This window comes from Atractosteus spatula, chromosome 5 (genome assembly GCF_055471065.1).
Source record: "Atractosteus spatula isolate fAtrSpa1 chromosome 5, fAtrSpa1.hap1, whole genome shotgun sequence".
Taxonomy (NCBI): Eukaryota; Metazoa; Chordata; class Actinopteri; order Semionotiformes; family Lepisosteidae; genus Atractosteus; species Atractosteus spatula.
Genome location: NC_142710.1, coordinates 65,375,111 through 65,399,086, shown reverse-complemented (window position 1 = coordinate 65,399,086; position 23,976 = coordinate 65,375,111). Strand labels below are relative to the sequence as shown.

General features: G+C 56.2%; 1 protein-coding gene and 2 non-coding genes across 3 annotated transcripts; 1 reads left to right on the top strand and 2 right to left on the bottom strand.

Moving 5' to 3' along the window:
- Nucleotides 1-336: 336 nt before the first annotated feature.
- On the bottom strand, nt 337-21,602 carry LOC148835496 (sodium- and chloride-dependent creatine transporter 1). Its single transcript, XM_088916007.1, has 14 exons — nt 21,225-21,602; nt 18,923-19,144; nt 15,152-15,283; nt 14,279-14,570; nt 13,919-14,051; nt 12,399-12,533; nt 12,150-12,253; nt 11,501-11,625; nt 8,117-8,229; nt 6,857-6,994; nt 6,464-6,566; nt 5,987-6,087; nt 4,097-4,267; nt 337-3,422 (listed from the first exon to the last, which is right to left on the bottom strand). Exons 1-14 carry the CDS (start codon nt 21,241-21,243, stop codon nt 3,291-3,293), a joined length of 1,920 nt encoding a protein of 639 aa, XP_088772133.1. The 5' UTR covers nt 21,244-21,602; the 3' UTR covers nt 337-3,290.
- A 1,670-nt stretch (nt 21,603-23,272) lies between these two features.
- Nucleotides 23,273-23,346, top strand: trnan-guu (transfer RNA asparagine (anticodon GUU)). Its single transcript has one exon. It is a non-coding gene; the product is annotated as a tRNA-Asn (tRNA).
- Nucleotides 23,347-23,507: 161 nt separating this feature from the next.
- trnaf-gaa (transfer RNA phenylalanine (anticodon GAA)) lies at nt 23,508-23,580 on the bottom strand. Its single transcript has one exon. It is a non-coding gene; the product is annotated as a tRNA-Phe (tRNA).
- Between the last annotated feature and the right edge of the window lie 396 nt (nt 23,581-23,976).

The following is a 23,976-nucleotide window of genomic DNA, read 5'->3' as shown; positions in this document are numbered from 1 at the left end:
CTCCCTGCGAGGCGAATCTGGAGCAGCCGTTGTGCAGAGCCGCTGGAGAGCAAGGGCGGGCCTTTGCTCTCCTGTCCGCGTGCGGGACTGTTCAGTACGCACGTCCGTACTGTACACCTGTGTGCGCGTGCGCGTGTGTGTGTACGTCTGTGCGTATGTGTGTTAAATTATACTAACGGAGCTGCGAAGCGGTCAGCCGCCACTGACCAGCTGTGCTGTTAACGCCAATAAAAGCCGAGACCTCCCCACCCTCCTCACCCCCGCGTGTTCTGTTGCCATGGGCACCCTGTGCCGGGATCCGGGACGGGAGCAGGAAAGACGAGGCACACAGGACTCCATCTCAGAATCTTTTATTGCTCTTTGCTGTGCTCGGCGTGACGCGGCGTCCCCTCTCTGTGCTGCTGCGTTGCCAGAACCCAGGCCACAGCCACGGCAGGGGGGGGTACAAAAAAGACAGACTTCACCAATGCACAGACTTCTCCACAGGCGTGACGGAGCACAGGCAGTACAGGACCAGGGCGGCTCGGGGCCTTGAGCTCTCGGGTGCTTCTGCAACACGGAAAGGGGACCCCAGTGTGTCCCCCACACGTCTCTCCGGTGGGCAGGCACTGGGTTAGATCTTTACTCCGGATCCCCACACGGCAGCAGAGGCGCCGGACACAGGCGTCCCGGGGGAGAGACAGGTCTGTGTCCCCCAGAATCCCACTCCGTTAGCTTCAGTTTAAGCCCCGGACCAGGCCGGTACTGTCTGTGCTTACAGAGCCATGACAGCATGCTTAAGGGGGCATCAGTCCAGGCGGACACATGGGGAGTACTAAAGGGATTCTACAACAGTCCTGCGTTCGTCGCAGAAACAATTCTAAAACACAGAGGACGGTTTTCGGCTAAAGAGGGCTGACGACGGCCAGAGCTTCACCTGACACTGTTAACTTGGGTTTCGAACACAGGGCAGGGAGGGAGTGTGGCCGATAGCGCTGGGCTAGGAAACAGCCCCCCCCCCCACCTCAAAACCACACAGAACCAGCCGGGCCCTCGCAGACCCATGGCGCAGTAAGGTCCCTCACGGACCACACTCTTGGGAAAGTAACTAGTATATCTATATTAAAAAATCAAGAAACACTGGGATGCATCTTGCATCTCGTATTAGCGATGATTATATTACAATATACTGAAATCCTGCTTGTTTTTTGTAGCACTTATTAAACCACACCAGGGATTCTGTTAGCAGTGGTCAAATACCAGCACATTTTAATATCACTACATTCATTTTCACCTGATCACCTCAGCTCCACAAAGCCTGGTATAATTAAAGTACTTATGACACAGTGCCCGGCTCAGCTTTTCCTTTCAAGTGCGTCACCATTCCAGATTCCTGCCTGGGGGGGATTTAGATATTCCAAAGCAGTGAGGTACGGGACTGTGCTGTGCTCATTAGTTTGGAATTATGTAAGAAAGGGCAGGGAAAAAACTCCTTTGGCTCAAAGGACAGCTAACGCACAGCAGTGTGGACTCGACTCCTCTCGCCTGTACCCTTTTCTAGCAGCACTGGGGAATTAATTCGCTGCTGTCAGGCAGTGGGATTTTAAGTCTGCGCTCTGCAGGATGCAAAGAAAATATCCCAACTGTATTCTGGACACTGGCCCCAGTCTATGGCAGTCCACACACATATTGAGACCTTTAGAGAAACCAGTTCACCTAGACTGCATGTCATTAAAGCACCCTGAGTACACCTTTGTGAACATAAGGAGAGCATGCAAACTCCACACAGAATGTATCCAGGCCAGAATCAAACCACCACTCCGCCATAAAAGGGTATTTCCTGCTGCAGTCTGGACAGGACGTGGGGAAACTGTGTGTGTGTGTGTGTGTGTGTGTGTGTGTGTGTGTGTGTGTGTGTGTGTGTGTGTGTGTGTGTGTGTGTGTGTGTCCCTTTTGTCTCTGGGCTGTAAATACAGTGACTGACCGACTGGACAGTCAGGCAGAACCGGGAATCTTACAGTACAGACAGGGAACAATCCCACAGGACTCAGACCAAGAAGGAATATGATATGGTAGCTGCTTCTTAATTACCTCTTAAACCCAGCTTTTGACTTAACAAACCCAACGCATAGCACAGGACCTCTTGGAGATCTCTCACCGATCGAACGGTTGATCTGTGATCAGGGATCATGGAGTAAAAGTTTTATTTCTGGAACAAACGAACCAGTTCCCGGTGTCTGATTCTGCTTTCCCCTTGGCCTTTCCCATATGCACCCCTTGCTAGTGGGGGGTCACTCGCCACCCGGGAACCGGAAGTGGACAAAACTGACACGAGCCAAGAAAAAACAAAACATCACAGCAGCTGGAGACGACCACGCGGCTGCTTGTTTTTGGAATAACAAGTGAATCACCCCGTTCTCAGCAGATGCCATCCCGAATCACAGCCCCATCGACGGCCGAGACCATTGCTGTGATTTGGGAGAGCCGGTTGGGACGGTCTGTTTTGGGGTGACCTTCACTATACTTGTGCTCCCCTACTGGACGGTGTGTGTGTGTGGGGGGCAGCTGGGGTCAGCCCTGTGACAGACACACCCACACAATACTGGCACAACGCAACACAGTCACTGCGGCACAGGGTTCATGCAATGGCACAGAGATGGGGGTGGCAAGGAGAGAGACAGAACGTGGGTGATCAGAAACGGGGGGGGTCTGTTGAGGGGTCCTAACACACACTGAACTAATACGTCTGGTGATCTAGTGCTGTGCCATCTTCCCCAAATGGAGGAGGTCAGCTTCTTATCGCGAGCTTCCGCTCTGCAGTGTGTAAATAAGTACTGGCTGGTACCCCCCTCCCTCCAGCACTCCCTGGTTCACTCCTCGAGCTGGGGGGGTTGTGTCAGGTGAGTTAATGCCAAAGTATTGAGCACTGCACTACTGAATCGGGCTCGGTCCCAGAATTGGTGGGCCCCTGTGCACTGTGTGTGTATCCACAGAGTGTGTGTGTCTGATAATCGCCCCTCGGTACTGCTGGGCAGGCAGCAGGGCACAGAGACGGGGGGAGATGTAGAGAGGCAGAGAGGAGGATGTGAGAGAGCGTCTGTGGTCTCGTCTTTGGTGTGGGACGGTGGTGTGCAGGGTTTGTGGGTATGTCGAAAGAGGTGTGCGGATACAGTACTCTGGCTCTGTGACCCCGTGACCCTGACTGACTGCACTGTCCCATGAGCAGTCCGGGGAAGGAGAGCCAGCGGCAGGACAGGCAATAAGGTGGCACACAGGCAAGGGCACAGGATGTGGATGGAGTGTGTCATGGGCTAGATGATGCTCTCGAAGAGCAGGTTGGCCTTGTCCTGGCCAGGGACAGGCAGCAGCTTGGCTTCAGACTCAGGGGCGAGATACTCCAGGTGGTGCCGCCCCCAGATGGGGGTCGTCAGGTACTGCCAGCGCTAGGGAGAGACGGACATCTGTCACAGTGGCACAGGTGGGCACACACACACACACACACTGTCAGAGAGACATACTGGCACTCACACACTCACTATCAGAGAGACAGACTGGCACTCACACCCACTGTCACAGACAGACAGACTGGCACACATGCTGCCACTGTCAGAGAGACAGACTGGCATTCACACGCTGTCAGAGAGATAGAAATACTGTCAGAGAGACAGGCACAAAGACATACAGGTCACACTAGCACACAGATGGCAGGCAGGTGCCAGACAGGTACAAAGACAGACAGGTGGCACATAGGTGGCACAAAGGTGCCAGAGAGTGACAGATGACACACTGGTGACACACAGGTATGGAGACAGACAGGGGGCACACACAGGTGGCACACAAGTACAGGGACAAACTGGTACACAGACAGACAGGGGGCACACAGGTACACAGACTGACGGGGCACACAGGTACACAGGCACACAGGTACAGAGACAGACAGGTGGAACACAGGTACAGAGACACCCAGGTACACAGACAGACAGGGGACACACACGTACAGAGACACACAGGTACAGAGACAGAGAGGGGGCACACACAGGGGGCACACAGGTACAGAGACAGATCGCTACAGAGACAGACAGGGGGCACACACAGGGGGCACACACAGGGGACAGACCTCTCTCAGGGAGCCCTTGCAGTGCAGCAGTTTGTAGAGCACGCTGAGCGGGATGCAGAGCATGGAGGACAGAGCCAGGGCCCAGCCCAGCGCCTCGCCCCACCAGGGGTACACGTAGGACGAGCTGTAGGCCAGGGGGCGGTGGTTCACCACATGGAACAGGAAGATCCCCTGAGGGCACACAGCGGCGGGGGGGGGGTGAGAACTGGCACAGCACTGCATGTCCGATACCCTCTCACCTGCCCTCCCTGCAACCAGCTCAAAGACGCAGGCTGGCTTATTCCCAGGAGACCCTGCATCCTCTCCAGCCAGCGCTGGATTTCCCATGAGGCACTGCAGGCGCAGTGCCTAGGGCCCACGAAGGAGGGAAACACTAGTGACCCACGAAAAACCAGCTGGAACGACAGGCTTGCGATCGACTCTAGGTGCTCCAGATCGATAATCCTGCGCTGTCGAGCGGCTCTAGCGATACTAGAGGTGTCGATGTGCTGGCCGCTCGACTCGCTCCATCAGTCACGGGGTTTAGCGTGAGAGTAGTTTAAAGGGAGTCATGTCAGGCGACGTCGTTCAATCGGCGTCTCCCCCTCTTTCTGCACGTTTCAAGGCGAAAGTACCCAGGGCCTACGAGCACCAAACTCCGGCCTTGGCTGCAGCACGGGCTGGAACGTCATCCCCTCCTGCTCAGCTGGGACTGGGCCGCGGGGCAGAGACCAGACCCCAGACCCGGCCTGTGGTCCGCACTCTGCGCTCTGCTCGTCGGGAAGCTCTCTGCTGGCACGAATACAACCCCCTGCCCAATGACCAGTCTGCAGAGCCGTTTGCTGGGTACTGATCAGTCAAGGGACTTTCTCCTCTTAACCCTCAGACAGCCACCAGTCCTGATTAGTTCGTTAGTAGTGTAAAAGGAAGAGGAAGTAATTGGGCTTGGGCTCACATTAACGCAGTGAGCTTTCGCAGGCGAGCAGATTTCTTTCGAAGGAATAGGAGTGTGTGACACTGCTGACGTTTTAACACTGAGCATAAACATTATTAAAGAAGTCATTTACCCTCGTCTCTCAGCGCACACGTTACCAGCGGACACTTCTCCCCGTGACCACCAGAGGGCGCGAGAGGGGCAGACTGGGAAAGGCTAGAATTTCTCTGGGAGATCAGCTCTGGAAATCATACACACAGCCCCTACAGACAATTGGCATTCGAACGATGGGGGTTTCCTTATACCATCTGAGGTCCTGAGGCTTCAAACCTTTTCTACACAGACTCCAGTAGGTTCTGTTCTCTTAAACTAGTACTGTTTTTTCTACACTCACTACTGTTTATGTATCTGTATTCTGTATGTCAGTACCTAAACCTTTATGTACCTAAAGTATGTATATGTACTCTGTATATATAACTGTATATATACGACTCCAGGAGTATAAATACTATCTATACACTTTTCAGAGGCTGTATTAGTACTGGTGCAAAATGCAGGACTTATACTACACATACTGTCCAACACAACAGGTGTCTATACTGTACCCCTGGTGCACAAGCACTGTCTATACTGTACACTGGGTGTCTATATCGTACTGTACACCTGGTGTATAAGCACTGTCTATACTGTAGACCAGGTGTCTATACTGTACTGTACCCCTTGTGTACAAGCACTGACTGTACTCCACTGTCTATACGGTGTCTATATCGTACTGTACGGTGTCTATACTGTACTGTACCCCTGATGTACAAGCACTGACTGTACTCCACTGTCTATACTGTGTCTATATTTTACTGTACCCCTGGTGTATAAGCACTGTCTATACTGTACACCGGGTGTCTATACTGTACTGTACCCCTGGTGTACAAGCACTGACTGTACTCCACTGTCTATACTGTACTGTGCAGCTGACTCACCACACACAGGCAAGGGGTGATGTAGGACCAGCACCACTTCATGAAGGGTAGTGGGCGATACCCAATCATCCGTGCCACGTCGTCCATGAAGCGGTCGGCCCCTGGGAGAGAGGTCAGAGGTCAGAGGTCAGTATCAGTGCGGTACGGGCGGGGAGCTGCATCAGTGAGCACTTGCTGCAAAGCCACACACAGGCTGATTCCACACTGAAAACGTGAGGAATTCATGCTTCCTTCTACTTACACACAGACTGGCACTCTAACAAACACACACAGACACAGCTCAGGGATGGTAACGTGATTCCCTTGGGAGTACTGCTGTGTGAACCCTGACAGATTTCACCACCTGCTCTTGTGTGGAGGCCCGGACCTGTGCAGTTCTTCAGTCACCATACTGGCCCTGGTGCGGGCGAAGAGCTGTGCATCGCTGGTCTTCCCCAGGCTGCAGTACCTGCCCAGTCCGGTAGGGGGCGCTCTTACCGTAGACCCAGGCCACCACGACACACTCCCAGAAGGCCTGCCACAGAAGAGTGATCCCGCTGGCGGAGTAGTAATCAAACAGCTGGAACACATACATCCCCCCCTGCAGAGACAGGGAGGGAGGGAGGGAGCGATGGAGAGATTGAGAGAGTGGTCAACAGAGAGGGGTTGACAGTGAGGAGGGAAAGTGTGGGGAGAGAGGGGGACAGGAGCGAGGTGGGAGAGGAGAGAGGCGGAGACAGTTATGGAGCCAGAAGAACATGCCATGAGAAAGAGGAAAACAGAGGAGAAGGGAGAGAAAGAGGTTTCACTGTCCATGTTTCATTCTGATTAATGAATGCCTTCCCCAGCCCTGTGCTGATCCCAGCGCCCCCCCCGTCTCTGACCCCTCACCTCGGTCACCATGGAGAGGTCAATGATGAAGCAGGTGAGGCAGCAGATCGCCACGACAACCTCACGCCGGACAGACCCCACCAGCGATCCGGGCAGCATGTCCAGAATCCCAGTGATGAACCCCTCCACTCCGACGAACTGCGTGAGAGAGGAGGACGGAAAGGAGCCTGATGCTGGATATCCGTGCAGATCACCGGACCTACTGGAGCAGGGCAGGTGGAGGGGTGTGTTCTGGATTCACCTTGGAGCGCAGACGCTACCAAATTCCTTCCGCTCGTCCGGTTAGAAAGCGAGGGGGGCTTCCAGCACAACAGGCATATCTGCCTTTGTAGATGCCCTGAGAGGCAGCACAGTGATATGGCTGTTGTCGCCGCTACCCTTTGGGCACAGGGTTCGAAATGAGGCTGGTGAGCCTTTTGTGTGGAGTCTGCAGGTTCTCTCTGTGATCGCCCCCCGTGTCCTCCCACTTTTCCAATGACATGCTCGGTTAGGTGAACTGGGGTCTCAAATCTCTCTCTGTGTGTGGGCGCCCTGCGATGGACTGGGGTCCTGTCTGGTACCCTGTGATTTCGGGACCGGCTCCAGGCAGCTGCGATTCTTGCCTGGGTGGCTCTCTGATGATTGATGGATGGATGGAAGTGAACTGAGGGAAAATACCGGAGTTACTGCCATCCTGCAATGTCATCAAATCGCTGCCTTACCATTGTTCATTATTCAAGAGAGATATAACTAAGAAAACAGTTGAGTGGGCACTGTACTGTTCAGATACATGAAGGGCAACTTTTCCTTATATTTCCAATTTTTGCCACTGTACTTATTTTCTCTAAATGTCACGCACTGCAGCATCAGCACATCTTTAGCGTGACCTCAGCACATCTTTAGCGTGACATCTGCATGTTTTTAGCGTGACATCAGCTCATCTTTAGGGTGACATCAGCATGTCTTTAGCATGACATCAGCACATCTTGGCATGACATCAGCACATATTTGGCATGACATCAGCATGTCTGCAGTATGACATCAGCACATCTTTACAGTGACATCAGCACATGTTTAGCTGATTACAAAGAGTTTACGCTCAAGCTCACTGGAGGAAGAAGCCAGGATGAAGACAAGTGTATGCCAATAGAGCTATACCATCAAGTGCCAGCATAACTGATGTGAGCACAGGAGGCAAGAGATGTAGGCTCGGGGGCTATTTTGAGGTACAGAGGGCTGTTGTTTTTTTTTGGGGCGGGGCAGGTTTCTGAGCAGTGTTACCTGGCTGTCCAGCCCCAGGATGAGCAGCATCAAGAAGAAGAGAGCTGCCCAGACGGGTGCCAGGGGCATCAGGGTCACTGCCTTCGGGTAGGCAATGAACGCCAGGCCTGGACCTGAGAGAGAGGGAGGGAGGGTGCGGAGTTTTAGGGCAGCCATTATGAAGAGAGACACGGGGTGGGAGGGGTCGGTGTCTTGGGGCAGGTGTCAGGAAGAGAGGGGTGGGAGGAGTCGGTGTCTTGGGGCAGCTGTCAGGAAGAGAGGGGTGGGAGGGGTCGGTGTCTTGGGGCTGGTGTCAGGAAGAGAGGGGTGGGAGGGGTGGGTGGGGTCGGTGTCTTGGGGCAGGTGTCAGGAAGAGAGGGGTGGGAGGGGTGGGAGGGGTCGGTGTCTTGGGGCAGGTGTCAGGAAGAGAGGGGTGGGAGGGGTGGGAGGGGTCGGTGTCTTGGGGCAGGTGTCAGGAAGAGAGGGGTGGGAGGGGTCGGTGTCTTGGGGCAGGTGTCAGGAAGAGAGGGGTGGGAGGGGTCGGTGCCTTGGGGCAGGTGTCAGGAAGAGAGGGGTGGGAGGGGTGGGAGGGGTCGGTGCCTTGGGGCAGGTGTCAGGAAGAGAGGGGTGGGAGGGGTCGGTGTCTTGGGGCAGGTGTCAGGAAGAGAGGGGTGGGAGGGGTCGGTGTCTTGGGGCAGCTGTCAGGAAGAGAGGGGTGGGAGGGGTGGGAGGGGTCGGTGTCTTGGGGCAGGTGTCAGGAAGAGAGGGGTGGGAGGGGTCGGTGTCTTGGGGCAGCTGTCAGGAAGAGAGGGGTGGGAGGGGTGGGAGGGGTCGGTGCCTTGGGGCAGGTGTCAGGAAGAGAGGGGTGGGAGGGGTGGGAGGGGTCGGTGCCTTGGGGCAGCTGTCAGGAAGAGAGGGGTGGGAGGGGTGGGAGGGGTCGGTGTCTTGGGGCAGCTGTCAGGAAGAGAGGAGTGGGAGGGGTCGGTGTCTTGGGGCAGCTGTCAGGAAGAGAGGGGTGGGAGGGGTGGGTGGGGTCGGTGTCTTGGGGCAGGTGTCAGGAAGAGAGGGGTGGGAGGGGTGGGAGGGGTCGGTGCCTTGGGGCAGCTGTCAGGAAGAGAGGGGTGGGAGGGGTGGGAGGGGTCGGTGTCTTGGGGCAGCTGTCAGGAAGAGAGGAGTGGGAGGGGTCGGTGTCTTGGGGCAGCTGTCAGGAAGAGAGGGGTGGGAGGGGTGGGAGGGGTCGGTGTCTTGGGGCAGCTGTCAGGAAGAGAGGAGTGGGAGGGGTCGGTGTCTTGGGGCAGCTGTCAGGAAGAGAGGGGTGGGAGGGGTGGGAGGGGTCGGTGTCTTGGGGCAGCTGTCAGGAAGAGAGGGGTGGGAGGGGTCGGTGTCTTGGGGCAGCTGTCAGGAAGAGAGGGGTGGGAGGGGTGGGAGGGGTCGGTGTCTTGGGGCAGGTGTCAGGAAGAGAGGGGTGGGAGGGGTGGGAGGGGTCGGTGTCTTGGGGCAGGTGTCAGGAAGAGAGGGGTGGGAGGGGTCGGTGTCTTGGGGCAGCTGTCAGGAAGAGAGGGGTGGGAGGGGTCGGTGCCTTGGGGCAGGTGTCAGGAAGAGAGGGGTGGGAGGGGTGGGAGGGGTCGGTGCCTTGGGGCAGGTGTCAGGAAGAGAGGGGTGGGAGGGGTCGGTGTCTTGGGGCAGGTGTCAGGAAGAGAGGGGTGGGAGGGGTCGGTGTCTTGGGGCAGCTGTCAGGAAGAGAGGGGTGGGAGGGGTGGGAGGGGTCGGTGTCTTGGGGCAGGTGTCAGGAAGAGAGGGGTGGGAGGGGTCGGTGTCTTGGGGCAGCTGTCAGGAAGAGAGGGGTGGGAGGGGTGGGAGGGGTCGGTGCCTTGGGGCAGGTGTCAGGAAGAGAGGGGTGGGAGGGGTGGGAGGGGTCGGTGCCTTGGGGCAGCTGTCAGGAAGAGAGGGGTGGGAGGGGTGGGAGGGGTCGGTGTCTTGGGGCAGCTGTCAGGAAGAGAGGAGTGGGAGGGGTCGGTGTCTTGGGGCAGCTGTCAGGAAGAGAGGGGTGGGAGGGGTGGGTGGGGTCGGTGTCTTGGGGCAGGTGTCAGGAAGAGAGGGGTGGGAGGGGTGGGAGGGGTCGGTGCCTTGGGGCAGCTGTCAGGAAGAGAGGGGTGGGAGGGGTGGGAGGGGTCGGTGTCTTGGGGCAGCTGTCAGGAAGAGAGGAGTGGGAGGGGTCGGTGTCTTGGGGCAGCTGTCAGGAAGAGAGGGGTGGGAGGGGTGGGAGGGGTCGGTGTCTTGGGGCAGCTGTCAGGAAGAGAGGGGTGGGAGGGGTGGGAGGAGTCGGTGTCTTGGGGCAGCTGTCAGGAAGAGAGGGGTGGGAGGGGTCGGTGTCTTGGGGCAGCTGTCAGGAAGAGAGGGGTGGGAGGGGTGGGAGGGGTCGGTGTCTTGGGGCAGCTGTCAGGAAGAGAGGGGTGGGAGGGGTCGGTGTCTTGGGGCAGGTGTCAGGAAGAGAGGGGTGGGAGGGGTGGGAGGGGTCGGTGTCTTGGGGCAGGTGTCAGGAAGAGAGGGGTGGGAGGGGTCGTGTCTTGGGGCAGCTGTCAGGAAGAGAGGGGTGGGAGGGGTGGGAGGGGTCGGTGTCTTGGGGCAGCTGTCAGGAAGAGAGGGGTGGGAGGGGTCGGTGTCTTGGGGCAGGTGTCAGGAAGAGAGGGGTGGGAGGGGTCGGTGCCTTGGGGCAGGTGTCAGGAAGAGAGGGGTGGGAGGGGTGGGAGGGGTCGGTGCCTTGGGGCAGGTGTCAGGAAGAGAGGGGTGGGAGGGGTCGGTGTCTTGGGGCAGGTGTCAGGAAGAGAGGGGTGGGAGGGGTGGGAGGGGTCGGTGCCTTGGGGCAGGTGTCAGGAAGAGAGGGGTGGGAGGGGTCGGTGTCTTGGGGCAGGTGTCAGGAAGAGAGGGGTGGGAGGGGTGGGAGGGGTCGGTGCCTTGGGGCAGGTGTCAGGAAGAGAGGGGTGGGAGGGGTCGGTGCCTTGGGGCAGGTGTCAGGAAGAGAGGGGTGGGAGGGGTGGGAGGGGTCGGTGCCTTGGGGCAGGTGTCAGGAAGAGAGGGGTGGGAGGGGTCGGTGTCTTGGGGCAGGTGTCAGGAAGAGAGGGGTGGGAGGGGTGGGAGGGGTCGGTGCCTTGGGGCAGGTGTCAGGAAGAGAGGGGTGGGAGGGGTCGGTGTCTTGGGGCAGGTGTCAGGAAGAGAGGGGTGGGAGGGGTGGGAGGGGTCGGTGCCTTGGGGCAGGTGTTAGTGTTTTATAGAAGCCATTATGAAAAAAGGGGGAAGCTGTAGAGAAGCAGAGAGGAGAGGAAGAGGGAGTGAGAAAAAGAGAGGAGAGAGAGATGAGACAGAGAGGAGCGGAGAGAGAGAAGTGTGAGAGCTGGCCTCTCTCACCAGACTCTGCCACCCTGGAGATGTCGACGCCCTGCTCGGTGGCCATGAAGCCCAGCACGGAGAAGACCACGAAGCCCGCGAAGAAACTGGTGCCGCTGTTGATCAGGGCCAGGACATAGGCATCCCTGCCACACACACACAGATCAGGAGAGAGGGCTGTACCCCGCACCTCTGCAGCCACACAGGAAGGCAGAGCCAAGCACGTCCGCAAAGAGGATACAGGCACAGAGCCTTACATGAGCCACGATAGCGGGTCCTGTCCTGTACAGACACTAGGCTAGGTTCTGTACAGTCAGTCCCACACAGTCCTGAACAGATTGCTCTGTACAGACACAAAGTCCAATATAGTACTGTACAGACCGTGCTGCACACAGTCAGTCCCATACAGTCCAGTACAGACTGTGCTGCTGTCAGTCCAATAAAGTCCAGTACAGGCAGTGCTGCATACTTAGTCCCATACAGGTCAGTATAGACTGTGCTGTAAACAGTCTCATACAGTCCAGTAGAGACTGTGCAGCACAGTCAGTCCCATACAGTTTAATACAAACTGTGCTGCACAGTCAGTCCCATACAGTTTAACACAAACTGTGCTGCACAGTCAGTCCCATACAGTCCAGTAGACACTGGAGACAGCTCTGTGAAGACTCACTGGTAGCAGTTGTTGTGGAAACGGTTGTAACTGCCCAGTGCAGTCAGGGCGCCCAGGCCAATGGCGTAGGAGAAGAAGATCTGAGTTCCGGCGTCGATCCACACCTGCTCACAGACACATGGGTCACACACACCAGCTCCTTGTTCCTTTTCACACTGCTGTGTGATGGGGTGACCCCGCTCTCGGGGCTGGTGGGATGGGTGTGTGAGACACACAGGCCCCCCCTGGGCGACCCCCTCCCCCACTGACCTGCGCCTCCCCCAGTTTGGACCAGTCCGGTCTCAGGTAGTAGACGATGCCGTCCAGAGCTCCGGGCAGGGTCACGCCGTGAGCCAAGAGCACCACCAGCACCAGGTAGGGGAACAGAGCTGTGAAATACACCACCTGTAGGGGGAGGCAGAGAGCGCGAGAGAGAGGGAGAGCCAGGGAGAGAGAGGGATGGGAGAAGGAGAGAGAGAGGGAGAGAAATGGATGGGAGAGGGAAAAAAGAAAGAAAGGGGGTGGAAGGGTGAGAAAGAGTGTGTGAGACACACAGATGTGGTGTCTGTACCACCAGCAGCCATATCATCCTGCAACTCACAGCTGGCCGCCCACTGGAGCTCAGCAGGTGTGAGCCTGGCCAGTACCTGGATGGGAGACTCCTGGGAAAGCTAGGGCTGCTGCTGGAAGAGGTGTCAGTGGGGCCAGTAGGGGGCACTCACCCTGTGGTCTATGTGTGTACTAATGCCCCAGTATAATGATGGGCACCGTCCTTCGGATGAGACGTAAAACCCAGGTCCTGACTCTCTGTTGTCATTAAAAATCCCAGGGCGTTTCTTGAGAAGAGTAGTGGTGCTACCCCAGTGTCCTGGCCAAATTTCCCCCCTGACCTTTACCAGTCATGTCCTCCTAATAATCCCCATCTCTGAACTGGCTTCATCCCTCTGCTCTCCTCCCCACTGAGAGCTGGTGTGTGGGGAGCGGACTGGAGCATCATCCAGGTGGGGCTGCACACTGGTGGGGGTGGAGGGGATCCCCGTGACCTGTAAAGAGCTTTGAGTGGGGTGTCCAGAAAAGCGCTATAGAAGTGTAATAAACTATTATTAAATTATGAATTATTATTATCATTACACTGCCTTTTTAAAGTTCCCCATCAGCCACCTCTGTACCCAACAGCAAGTCTTTTTGTCTCCAAGACGCTGGAAGGGATTTAGCAGATCCAAAGATGAAAAAAACGTGGAAAAACAGACTCACACCAAAACATTCCTAATCGGATTAGTGCACAGAGCCTGAATGGAGCTCCTTGTTCAGGAGAGCACAGTCTACAGCCACTGCTGGGAGTTCAAGGGGGAGATCCTGTGGGGTGGGGGGCGGGTTGGGGTAACGTGGGGTTCACTGGGGTGCGTGAGTAGAATGTCATTAGAGCACGCCGCACACACGCGTGCTGCCCTTTACCAACCACACACTGTGAAGAGCAAATTCTCCTGCGGCTCCTCACAATGCTTCTGTCCCTGTCACCCCCACAGTCTCCCTGTCACCCCCACACTCCCTGTCCCCCCACACACTGCCCCTGTCCCCCCACAGTCTCCCTGTCCCCCCGACACACTGCCCCTGTCCCCCCCACAGTCTCCCTGTCTCCCCACACACTCTCCCTGTCCCCCCACAGTCTCCCTGTCACCCCACACACTGCCCCTGTCCCCCCACACACTCTCCCTGTCCCCCCACACACTGCCCCTGTCCCCCCCCACAGTCTCCCTGTCCCCCCACACACTGCCCCTTGTCCTCCTCACCTTGCCTGCAGACTTCACTCCCTTCCACACACAGAAATAGACGATGACCCAGGTGGCCAGCAGGCAGAGTGTCATCTGGCCGTTAATCTGGCCTGGCTCGTCCAGGCCCCCTGACAAGCGCAGCACCTTGTGTCTGAGAGACAGACAGAGACAGGGACACGGTCAGGCAGAGAAACAGACAGACAGACAGACAGACAGACAGACATACAGACAGGCTGGGACACAGACAGAAGGACAGGCAGGGACACAGTCAGTCTGAGACACAGAGAGACAGACAGGGACACAGTCAGGCAGAGACACGCAGGCAGACAGAGACGTGTCCAGGCAGAGACAGACAGCAGGTGAAGGGAGGGCACTCACTCCCAGAACTCGATGATGGGAGAGCGCCGGCCCTCCATCTCCTCGCAGCTGGAGTTGGGAGGGAGGGGCAGCAGGAGGGACAGGTTGAGGTCGGGCAGTGCCGAGCGGTTGGCACAGGACCCCTGTCCTCGGAAGACCTGGGTGCAGTTGGCGGTGTTCCAGGGGTGGCCGCAGGTGGCCCAGGGCAGGGGGTCCGTGAAGGAGTGCAGCAGGTAGTACAGACCCCACACCAGGATCATGATGTAGTAGGTGTTGCAGAAAAAGACGATCACCATAGAGGCCAGGCCCAGCCCTGAGACAGAGACAGGAGAGAGGGAGGAGAGAGGAGAGGGGGAGAGGGGGAGAGAGGAGAGAGGGAGGGAGAGGAGAGAAGGAGGAGAGAGGAGAGAATCAGGAGATTCCTTTAAAAAGATTTCAGGCGTGAGTGCTGTTGTGTGTGATAGGAGTTTAATTTGAGGTTTATTGCTATGTATAGCACTGATGTAAAGGAAATGTGACTTCAGCGGAGTGTTTATAACAATACATCATGATTGTGAAAACATGTTAATACGTTTGTTACAAATGGCTAAATGCATTACAGTCTGTTTTTTTAACAGACATTTATGCCATATTCTGTATCTTGTGCCACATGGACTTTCTTTTCCTTTTATATTAGTATTGATACAGATGTTCCTACTGTTTCTGCCCTGTCTGTATCTCTTTCTGTGCTACCTGTGAATTTATATATCCGAATATCTCGCACATTCCATCTCACTGAACTTTATCTCCATGTGATAAAGTAGACAGCCACTCACCACCACCATAGACTTGCATCCAGAGCCCAGGACTGTAGCTGCAGCTGCACAGCGCCCCCTATCCCTGTGGAGGAGTTACCTTTGAAGAGGGGAGCGATGTTCCAGGCGGAGACCCCTCCTTTCTTCATGAACTGCCCCAGGGCGATCTCCAGGAAGAACACAGGTACCCCTCCGATGAACACGATCAGCGTATAGGGGATCAGAAACACGCCTGCAACACGCAACACACACCAGCTGTGTCTGGTCACTGTGTGAAATGATGGCTACTATAATCCAATATAAACATGCTTTCATTTAATTAACTAGACTAATTCATTCAACATTTTAGAAGTATATTTCATGATCAGCAAACAAGTACTGGAGGACCCATCCTGCACGTTAAGGATTAGGATGTTATAAGGATACATAGACTTTTTGGCTAGGGGTAAAGGTCAGGGGTCAGGGTCAAAGGTTCGGGGTTAGGTTTAGACATTTTAATTCTCCCAGCCAAATAATGAGCTGGAGATCCGTCCTTACTTTTAAAAAAGAGAGACAATAGGAGGAGAGAGAAGAGAGAGACAGGAGGAGATAGGAGGGGAGAGAGAGACAGGAGAGAAAGAAAGACAGGAGGAGACAGAGAGAAAGGAGGAGAGAGGCAGGAGGGGAGAGAGAAAGGAGGATAGATAGACAGAAGAGAGAGATACAAGAGGAGAGAGAGTCAGGAGGAGAGAGGTAGGAGGACACAGAGACAGGAGGAGAGAGGTATGAGAGAGAGAGAGACAGGAGGGGAGAGAGGGATAGGAGGAGAGAGGTAGGAGGACACAGAGACAGGAGGAGAGAAAGACAGGAGGAGAGAGAAATGACTGCTGTCCTTGGGAGAGGGTGTGTGGGGGCATGGCACCGTGGGCAGGGGGTTCGAGCTGCTGGAAAATGTCCTGGAATTCTGTATCTGTTTGATTCTGGGGAGGACACATCTCTACACCGCGACGTCAGGACCAGCAGGGAGGACAGAACAGGCTGTCCGCTCGGAGCAACACTGTGACCGGCGGGAGAGGCGATAAAGACAGAGACTGGGCGGTCAGAGAGAGAGGCTGTCTATAGCAGCACTCACCCACTCCAACACTCTCTCCTGCACTGGGGAGAATCCACAGGCCACAGCACACTGACCTTATAAGGGCAAACAACTGCGGAGAGAGGAGAGAGAGAGAGGAGGGAGAGAGAGGAGGGAGAGGAGGGAGAGAGAGGCACAGAGAGACAGGAGAGAGATGAGGGAGAGAGGAGGGACAGAGAGGAGGGAGAGAGAGGCACAGAGAGACAGGAGAGAGATGAGGGAGAGAGGAGGGACAGAGAGGAGGGAGGAGGGCGCAGTCAGTCCAGGGCCATCCCGGTCAGCAGCTGCAGCATTAGAGAGGCGCCCTGTCATACTCTGTACCCTTTCAGAGAGGGGGGAGGGGGAGGGAGCAGGAGAGCAAGAGTGACAGAGAGAGAAACGTCCTCCGTGTGCAGAGAAAAATACCTAACAACGCGTGCAGGGCCGAATTAGGCCAGTACCCACTATTGATAAACATCCAGAAGAGAGCAATAAAGTATTGGCTACACCTAAAAAACAGTGACCATAACTCCCCTGCTGAGCCAAGAGCTGAGCCCAACAAAGAGTCCTCTGAGCCAGCTGGTCCTGAGGCTCACTGGTCCGAGCCACACCGACACCAGCCAGCCTCAGGACAGCACTGCTAGAGAAGACAGGCTCAGTGACCACAGTCTGGACACAGACACTGGACACAGGCAGAGCCGGCTGTCCAGAGAGGACAGGCTCAGTGACCACAGTCTGGACACAGACACTGGACACAGGCAGACCTGGCTGCCCAGAGAGGACAGGCTCAGTGACCACAGTCTGGACACAGAAACTGCACACAGACAGACCTGGCTGCCCAGAGAGGACAGACTCAGTGACCACAGTCTGGACACAGACACTGGACACAGGCAGACCTGGCTGCCCAGAGAGGACAGGCTCAGTGACCACAGTCTGGACACAGAAACTGCACACAGACAGACCTGGCTGTCCAGAGAGGACAGGCTCAGTGACCACAGTCTGGACACGGACACTGGACACAGGCAGACCTGGCTGCCCAGAGAGGACAGGCTCAGTGACCACAGTCTGGACACAGACACTGCACACAGACAGACCTGGCTGTCCAGAGAGGACAGGCTCAGCGACCACAGTCTGGACACAGAAACTGCACACAGACAGACCTGGCTGCCCAGAGAGGACAGACTCAGTGACCACAGTCTGGACACAGACACTGGACACAGGCAGACCTGGCAGCCCAGAGAACAGGCTGCGCTCCCACTGCCAGCAGGGAGAAACAGAGACAGAGGTGCACTTCCTACTGCACTGTGACAGATACTCTGAGATTAGAGAAACATTCTTCCCTAAATTTACACATCTAATCCCAGAATCCCCACACCTGCCAGAATCACAACGGGTCTCAACCCTACTGGGAGAGGGAGGAGGGAACTCAGCTGAACTGGCAGCCCAGTAAGTGATCTCCTGTCCCAGCCTGAGGAGCAGTGAGCCCGTCTCCCAATAATGTTCCATCTGTTTAGATGTAAATATCTTATGATTGTGTCTTTATTGTAAATGTTAATCGTATTTGTTTTGCTTTGGCAGCACTGATTGCACTCATCGGTCGTGCCAATAAAGCACCTGGAATTGAAAAAAATACTGAGAGAGTGAGAGGGACAGAGAGAGATGGAGAGGGGCAGAGAAATAGAAATAAAAGAGCAAACCACAGAAAAGAACAAGAAAGCCAGGGAAGTGAATTCTCTGGACAAGATTATAAGGGTGACAATCCAGCAGGAGATGACAGACAAACAAACTAGATGCAGAAAAAATACATCAGGTTATTTATTTCTTTGGCTCTAGCAGCGCCTGAGACTCCCGAGAGGCTCATTGCAAGCAATAGTGGAGCAGGCAGCTCTGAGGACTGCAGGACACGCCCCTGCTGTCCCACACTGCCGGAGCTCATGTCAGCCTGGTGACTGAGGGAGCTGAGATTTGGTCTGGTCAGTGATGGCACTGAGAGTCCGAGGCCAAGGGAAGCAGGGAGTGAGTGTGGCGGCAGTGTTTCTGCCTGGCGGCCGCAGGGAGTGGCCGGGCAGCGCGGGGATTCTGGCTGGGCAGTTTATCTGCAGGAGCGACTGCAGACGTAAACTGTGCTGTGGGGGAGTGAGGCGAGTCTGCGCTGTCCCAGGAGCTGGGCTACGTGCGCGCCGACACTCACCACCCCTCCTCCAGCCCCCAGCTCTCCCTGTCCGCCCCTCCGGCTCACAGCTTGGAGCATTCCCACCCTCCCCCCGCCTTCCTGCTCCTTCTGCCCTGTCCCCTGCCTCCGTGTCCCTACCCTGTCCACCTCCGGGGCCGTATCTATCCCAGCACTGCCCCGGAGGGGTGGTGGAGGAGAGGGAGAGGGGTCACCCCTGCTTGTAACTTATTCAAATCCCGGAAGACACAAAACGTTCTGCTTTCAACGTGTTAGAGCAAAGCCATAGAACACACACTTGATCAGGACCCTCCAGACCCCGGATAACCCCCTGTCCCTGCTCCTCTCCCACGTCCTTTCACCTCCTCTCTCCCCCCTGGCCCTCCCCTCGCTCTCTGCACCCTCCGCGCCCAGGACCTCAAAACCCCACCCCAGCAGGATCAGGAAGGCAGCGATAGGTTCATTTTGCAAATTCGGGAAACGAGGGGGGTGGATCGCACACCCCCGGAGAGCTGGGGCACGTGCACCGCGCTGGAGAGAGCGAGCCGGGTTCGAGGGGTCAGGGGTCAGGGGTCAGCGCACACGTGCGGGTGCGGGCCCCGCGTCCTCACCTCCTCCGTTCTTGTAGCACAGGTACGGGAAGCGCCACACGTTGCCCAGGCCCACGGCGAAGCCCACGCAGGACATGATGAAGTCCATCTGCCGCGCCCAGGTCTCCCGCTCCGCCCTCCCGGGCCCCCCCCCCGCGCCCCCCTCCCCCGGCGCGGGGTCCACAAGGGGTGTCACCACCGCCTGCTCCTCCTCCTCGCCGGGCAGCGCGGCACTGCCCCCTGCTGGACACCGAGAGCGAGAGACATCAGGAGCAGGGAGAGGCCGAGGCTGAAGGGAAGCACTGGGGTGGGAGTAGTCTACGTGCGGACAGGCTTATCGAACCAGGAACTGGATCTCCATCCTCAGACCAGCCCGTCCCAGATTCTGGCTGCTCTTCTGAGCGCTTTGTAATTAAGAGCTGGGCCTCGCTGCACAAGTACAAGCACAAACACAGACACAGACACACACTCCCACAGAGGCGGCAGACAGACTCAAGGACTGGCCCGAGGCTGAAGGCTCTGATACAGACACACACAAGCACACTCACGTCCACACATGCCATCGTGAGCACACACGCACAGACGTACACAATCACATACACACAAACACACACTCATTGCACACACATTGTACATGCACACAAATGCACACGCAAACATACACACGCATACACATTCCTGGGCTCACAGAGTCACGCTCACACACGTGTGCACATATACAATGGTGAGCATACACACACACACGTGTACTGTATACACACACACACACGTTCTGGCTCCATGAGGCAGCCCACTGAAAGACAAGAGGACCGGTGGTCAAGAACTCCTCCCCGGTGGACAGGGCACACCTACACCGCCGCGCTTGACTGGACGAGTGTGGCACTGGCCCACTCACTCCTGCCAGACGGACGAGCTGCTCTCCACCTGCTCCGGAACATCGTGCCCACAGAACACTCCCGCAGAGAGGGGGACAGTGTCCCGGTGCAGTGTGGACACACCGTGCCCACAGAACACTCCCGCAGAGAGGGGGACAGTGTCCCGGCGCAGTGTGGACACACCGTGCCCACAGAACACTCCCGCAGAGAGGGGGACAGTGTCCCGGCACAGTGTGGACACACCGTGCCCACAGAACACTCCCGCAGAGAGGGGGACAGTGTCCCGGCGCAGTGTGGACACACCGTGCCCACAGAACACTCCCGCAGGGAGCAGCGCGCCGCCAGCGTGTGGAAACCGCCAGGTGCAGGACGTGTGCAGGACTGCTGACAGGTGTGCTCGGTTGCCGACCACAGGCCACAGCTCTGAGCCCCAGACTCCACGGCTGAGCACACACACCACGGGTCCTGGTGCTGGGCAGGACCACCAGCGGGTCCAAAGAGGTGGAGGCACACAGGTGTCGACTGACAGGTTCATATTTAAATCCATCCACCCATTTAAATCCACAGATCCGTCCAGTTCAGGATCGCGGGGCAGCTGGAGTCTATCCCAGCAAGCCGCAGTGCAAGGCAGGGCACACCCCGGGCGGGACGTCAGTCTGTCACAGGGCACACACACACACAGTCAGCCCAGGGCCCATTTTTTTTCTCCAGAATCCAATTAACCCGCCAGCGGCGCGTCTTTGGACGATGGGAGGAAACCAGATCGCCCAGAGGGAATACGTCTGGAGGAAAGGTGGGGAGAACATGCAAACTCCACACGCACAGCAGGCCAGGTCCGGAACCAATCCCGGGGCCCCAGCAATGCGAGGCAGCAATTCTCTCCGCTGCACCACCCAAGCAAGCAGATGACCAGGCGAACTGTTGAACTGTCTGGCTCAGCTTAGGGCACAAACCAGTGGAGTCCAGTCCCCCCAGCACCGGGCTGGAGCTGGAGGCTGCGCAGGTGGGCTGTGACCTGCCAGGACAGCTGACCCAGGACGGACAGCAGGCCAGCGGGTGAGGACGACCTGCCTTGAGGACAGCGAGGCCAGCCGGTACCCTGAGACGATTTCCTCCCGGGCGCTAGAGCAACTTTCTCACGGCCGACGGGCGGGTCATTTCGAGCTATATATATATATAAATATAGTGCCCAGCAAAGAGGGGAATTCTCTCTCTCTCTCTCTCCCGGGGGCTGGAATCCTATGAGACGCGAGTAAAGGAGATCAGCTCCCCGCGGGACCTGCGGCGCTGCCGACCTTCTCGATTAACGTATAAGACTCGAGCGGATCTAAGAGGAGCGTCCTGCGTCCTTGGGATTTTGGTAATGAGTGTTAAGGCTCATGGGAGCGAGATGGGTGGCAGTCGCTGTTTAAATAATAATAATAATAATAATAATAACAACCACTTACCCGGACTGGGATCTTCCATCTCCGGAGACGTGATCAAGCTGATTTCCTTTCCTGTCCTTAGAGGTTGTGGTTTTTATCGGCGGTTTATTTGTATGTGTCGCAGACTCCACTCGCGTTTTATTTTGTATTTGATTATTTTTGTATAATTATTTTTGTATTATTTTGCGGGCGTGGGGGGGCGGGGGGGGGGTGGGGAGGTTAATTCAAAAGCAATCGACAAAGCACTTGAAGGTGAGTCTGAAGAATCGCATTGATGGGCCTGAGGGGCGAGGAAACAGCAAGTCAGAGACGGCGGAGGTGCTCGGCGCTCGGAGTCTGCTGGACCGGCACGGCGCGGTGCCCCGGGAAGCGGTCCGTAGCTCAGCTCTGACCGGGAATGCGAGCTCCTCAGCCCCGCAGAGCAGTCACCACCAGCCTCCCCCCCCTCTCCCGCACCGCCCACCGGATTCCTATTGGCCAGTCACCGTGCGTGTCTGAGCACCGCGCCGCATCACCGCAATCCTCTCACACAGACACACACCGGCACCTACACACGCAGACATACAAACACACACTGGCACCTACACACACAGACACACGCTGGCACCTACACACGCAGACACACACAGACACACGCTGGCACCCATACACACTGGCACCTACACACAGACACACAGAGACACACTGGCACCTACACACGCAGACATACAAACACACAATGGCACCTACACACACAGACACACACTGGCACCTACACACACAGACATACAAACACACAATGGCACAGACACACGCTGGCACCTACACACGCAGACACACACAGACACACACTGGCACCTACACACAGACACACAGAGACACACTGGCACCTACACACACAGACACACACTGGCACCTACACACGCAGACATACAAACACACAATGGCACCTACACACACAGACACACACTGGCACCTACACACACAGACATACAAACACACAATGGCACAGACACACGCTGGCACCTACACACAGACACACAGAGACACACTGGCACCTACACACACAGACACACACTGGCACATGCTGGCACCTACACACACAGACACACAGACACACACTGGCACCTACACACACAAACATACAAACACACACTGGCACCTACACACACAGACACACACTGGCACCTACACACACAGACACACAGAGACACACTCTGGCACCTACACACACAGACACACACTGGCACCTACACACGGACATACACTGGCACCTACACACACAGAGACACACAGACACACACTGGCACCTACACACACAGACATACAAACACAGACTGGCACCTACACACAGACACACACAATGGCACCAACACACACAGAGACACACGCTGGCACCTACACACACAGACATACAGACACACACAGACCCCTGTCATATACACACACTGGCACCTACACACATCACGAGTGCGCAGCCCCACCTGGATGATGCTCCAGTCCGCTCCCCACACACCAGCTCTCAGTGGGGAGGAGAGCAGAGTGATGAAGCCAGTTCAGAGAGGGGGGTTATTAGGAGGCCATGACTGGTAAAGGCCAGGGGGGGAATTTGTCCAGGACACTGGGGTAACACCCCTACTCTTTTTGAGAGACACCCTGGGATATTTAATGACCACACAGAGTCAGGACCTCGGTTTTACATCTCATCTGAAGGACGGCGCCTTTTTACAGTGTAGTGTCCCCGTCACTATACTGGTGCATTAGGATCCACACAGACCTCAGGGTGAGCGCCCCCTGCTGGCCCCACTAACACCTCCTCCAGCAGCAGCCTCAGCTTTCCCAGGAGTCTCCCATCCAGGTACACCTACTGAGCATCAGTGGGCTGCTAGCTGGGAGCTGCAGGGAGATACAGCTGCTGGCCTAGAATACTAAATAATGAACTCGTTGTTCGAAATTTAAATGTCTTTTAAAATGTAAGTTATCAACGCTTTGATTCATCGGAAAAGCTAATAAACCTGTGAATTCCCGTTTCGGCGGCGATGAGGATGATGATGGATCACTCCAGGACAGACAGAGACACTGTTGTGAGCGTCTCTGTGGCGCAATCGGTTAGCGCGTTCGGCTGTTAACCGAAAGGTTGGTGGTTCGAGCCCACCCAGGGACGAGCCTGTTTTTCTTCCGTAAAAGTCTTTACTTCCAATAAAAGCGAATAACAACCGGACGACGTTCAAAAGACAGTTCTTGCGCAGCTGTTTTGCTGTTGGGTGTAGATATTCGTGAATTTCACCGCTGTCCAAAGGTAAAAATAACGTGGCTCACCAGACGTGCCGAAACCCGGGATCGAACCAGGGACCTTTAGATCTTCAGTCTAACGCTCTCCCAACTGAGCTATTTCGGCACAGGTAACCGCGTCCATTTCACAAACAAAAACATAGGCGTTAAAAAGCTCTTACAAAAATAAGAGTTTATTTTTTAGCGCGACCTACTTTAGAACCGCTATTCCGAAAGGCGACACACGCATAACTCGGAGAAAGCCGAGCCTCCAGTCAGCGGAGAGACGCCGCAGATCGGCCTTCGCCATCTTACAGTCCTGCGGCGACGTCTACCGGCCACGGCGTGCAACGACGCCGTGCTGCTTCACTGCTCGCTGATTGAAGAGTTTTCCCTGTCGCTCGTACCGAAGCACATTTCAATGCAGAGAGCCCGTCTGGTGGTCAGTAGCTGATAATTGAAAAAATCTTGCTGGGAAGCTCACTCCACACTCACACACTCCGTCTTTGTGTAAAGAAGCGGC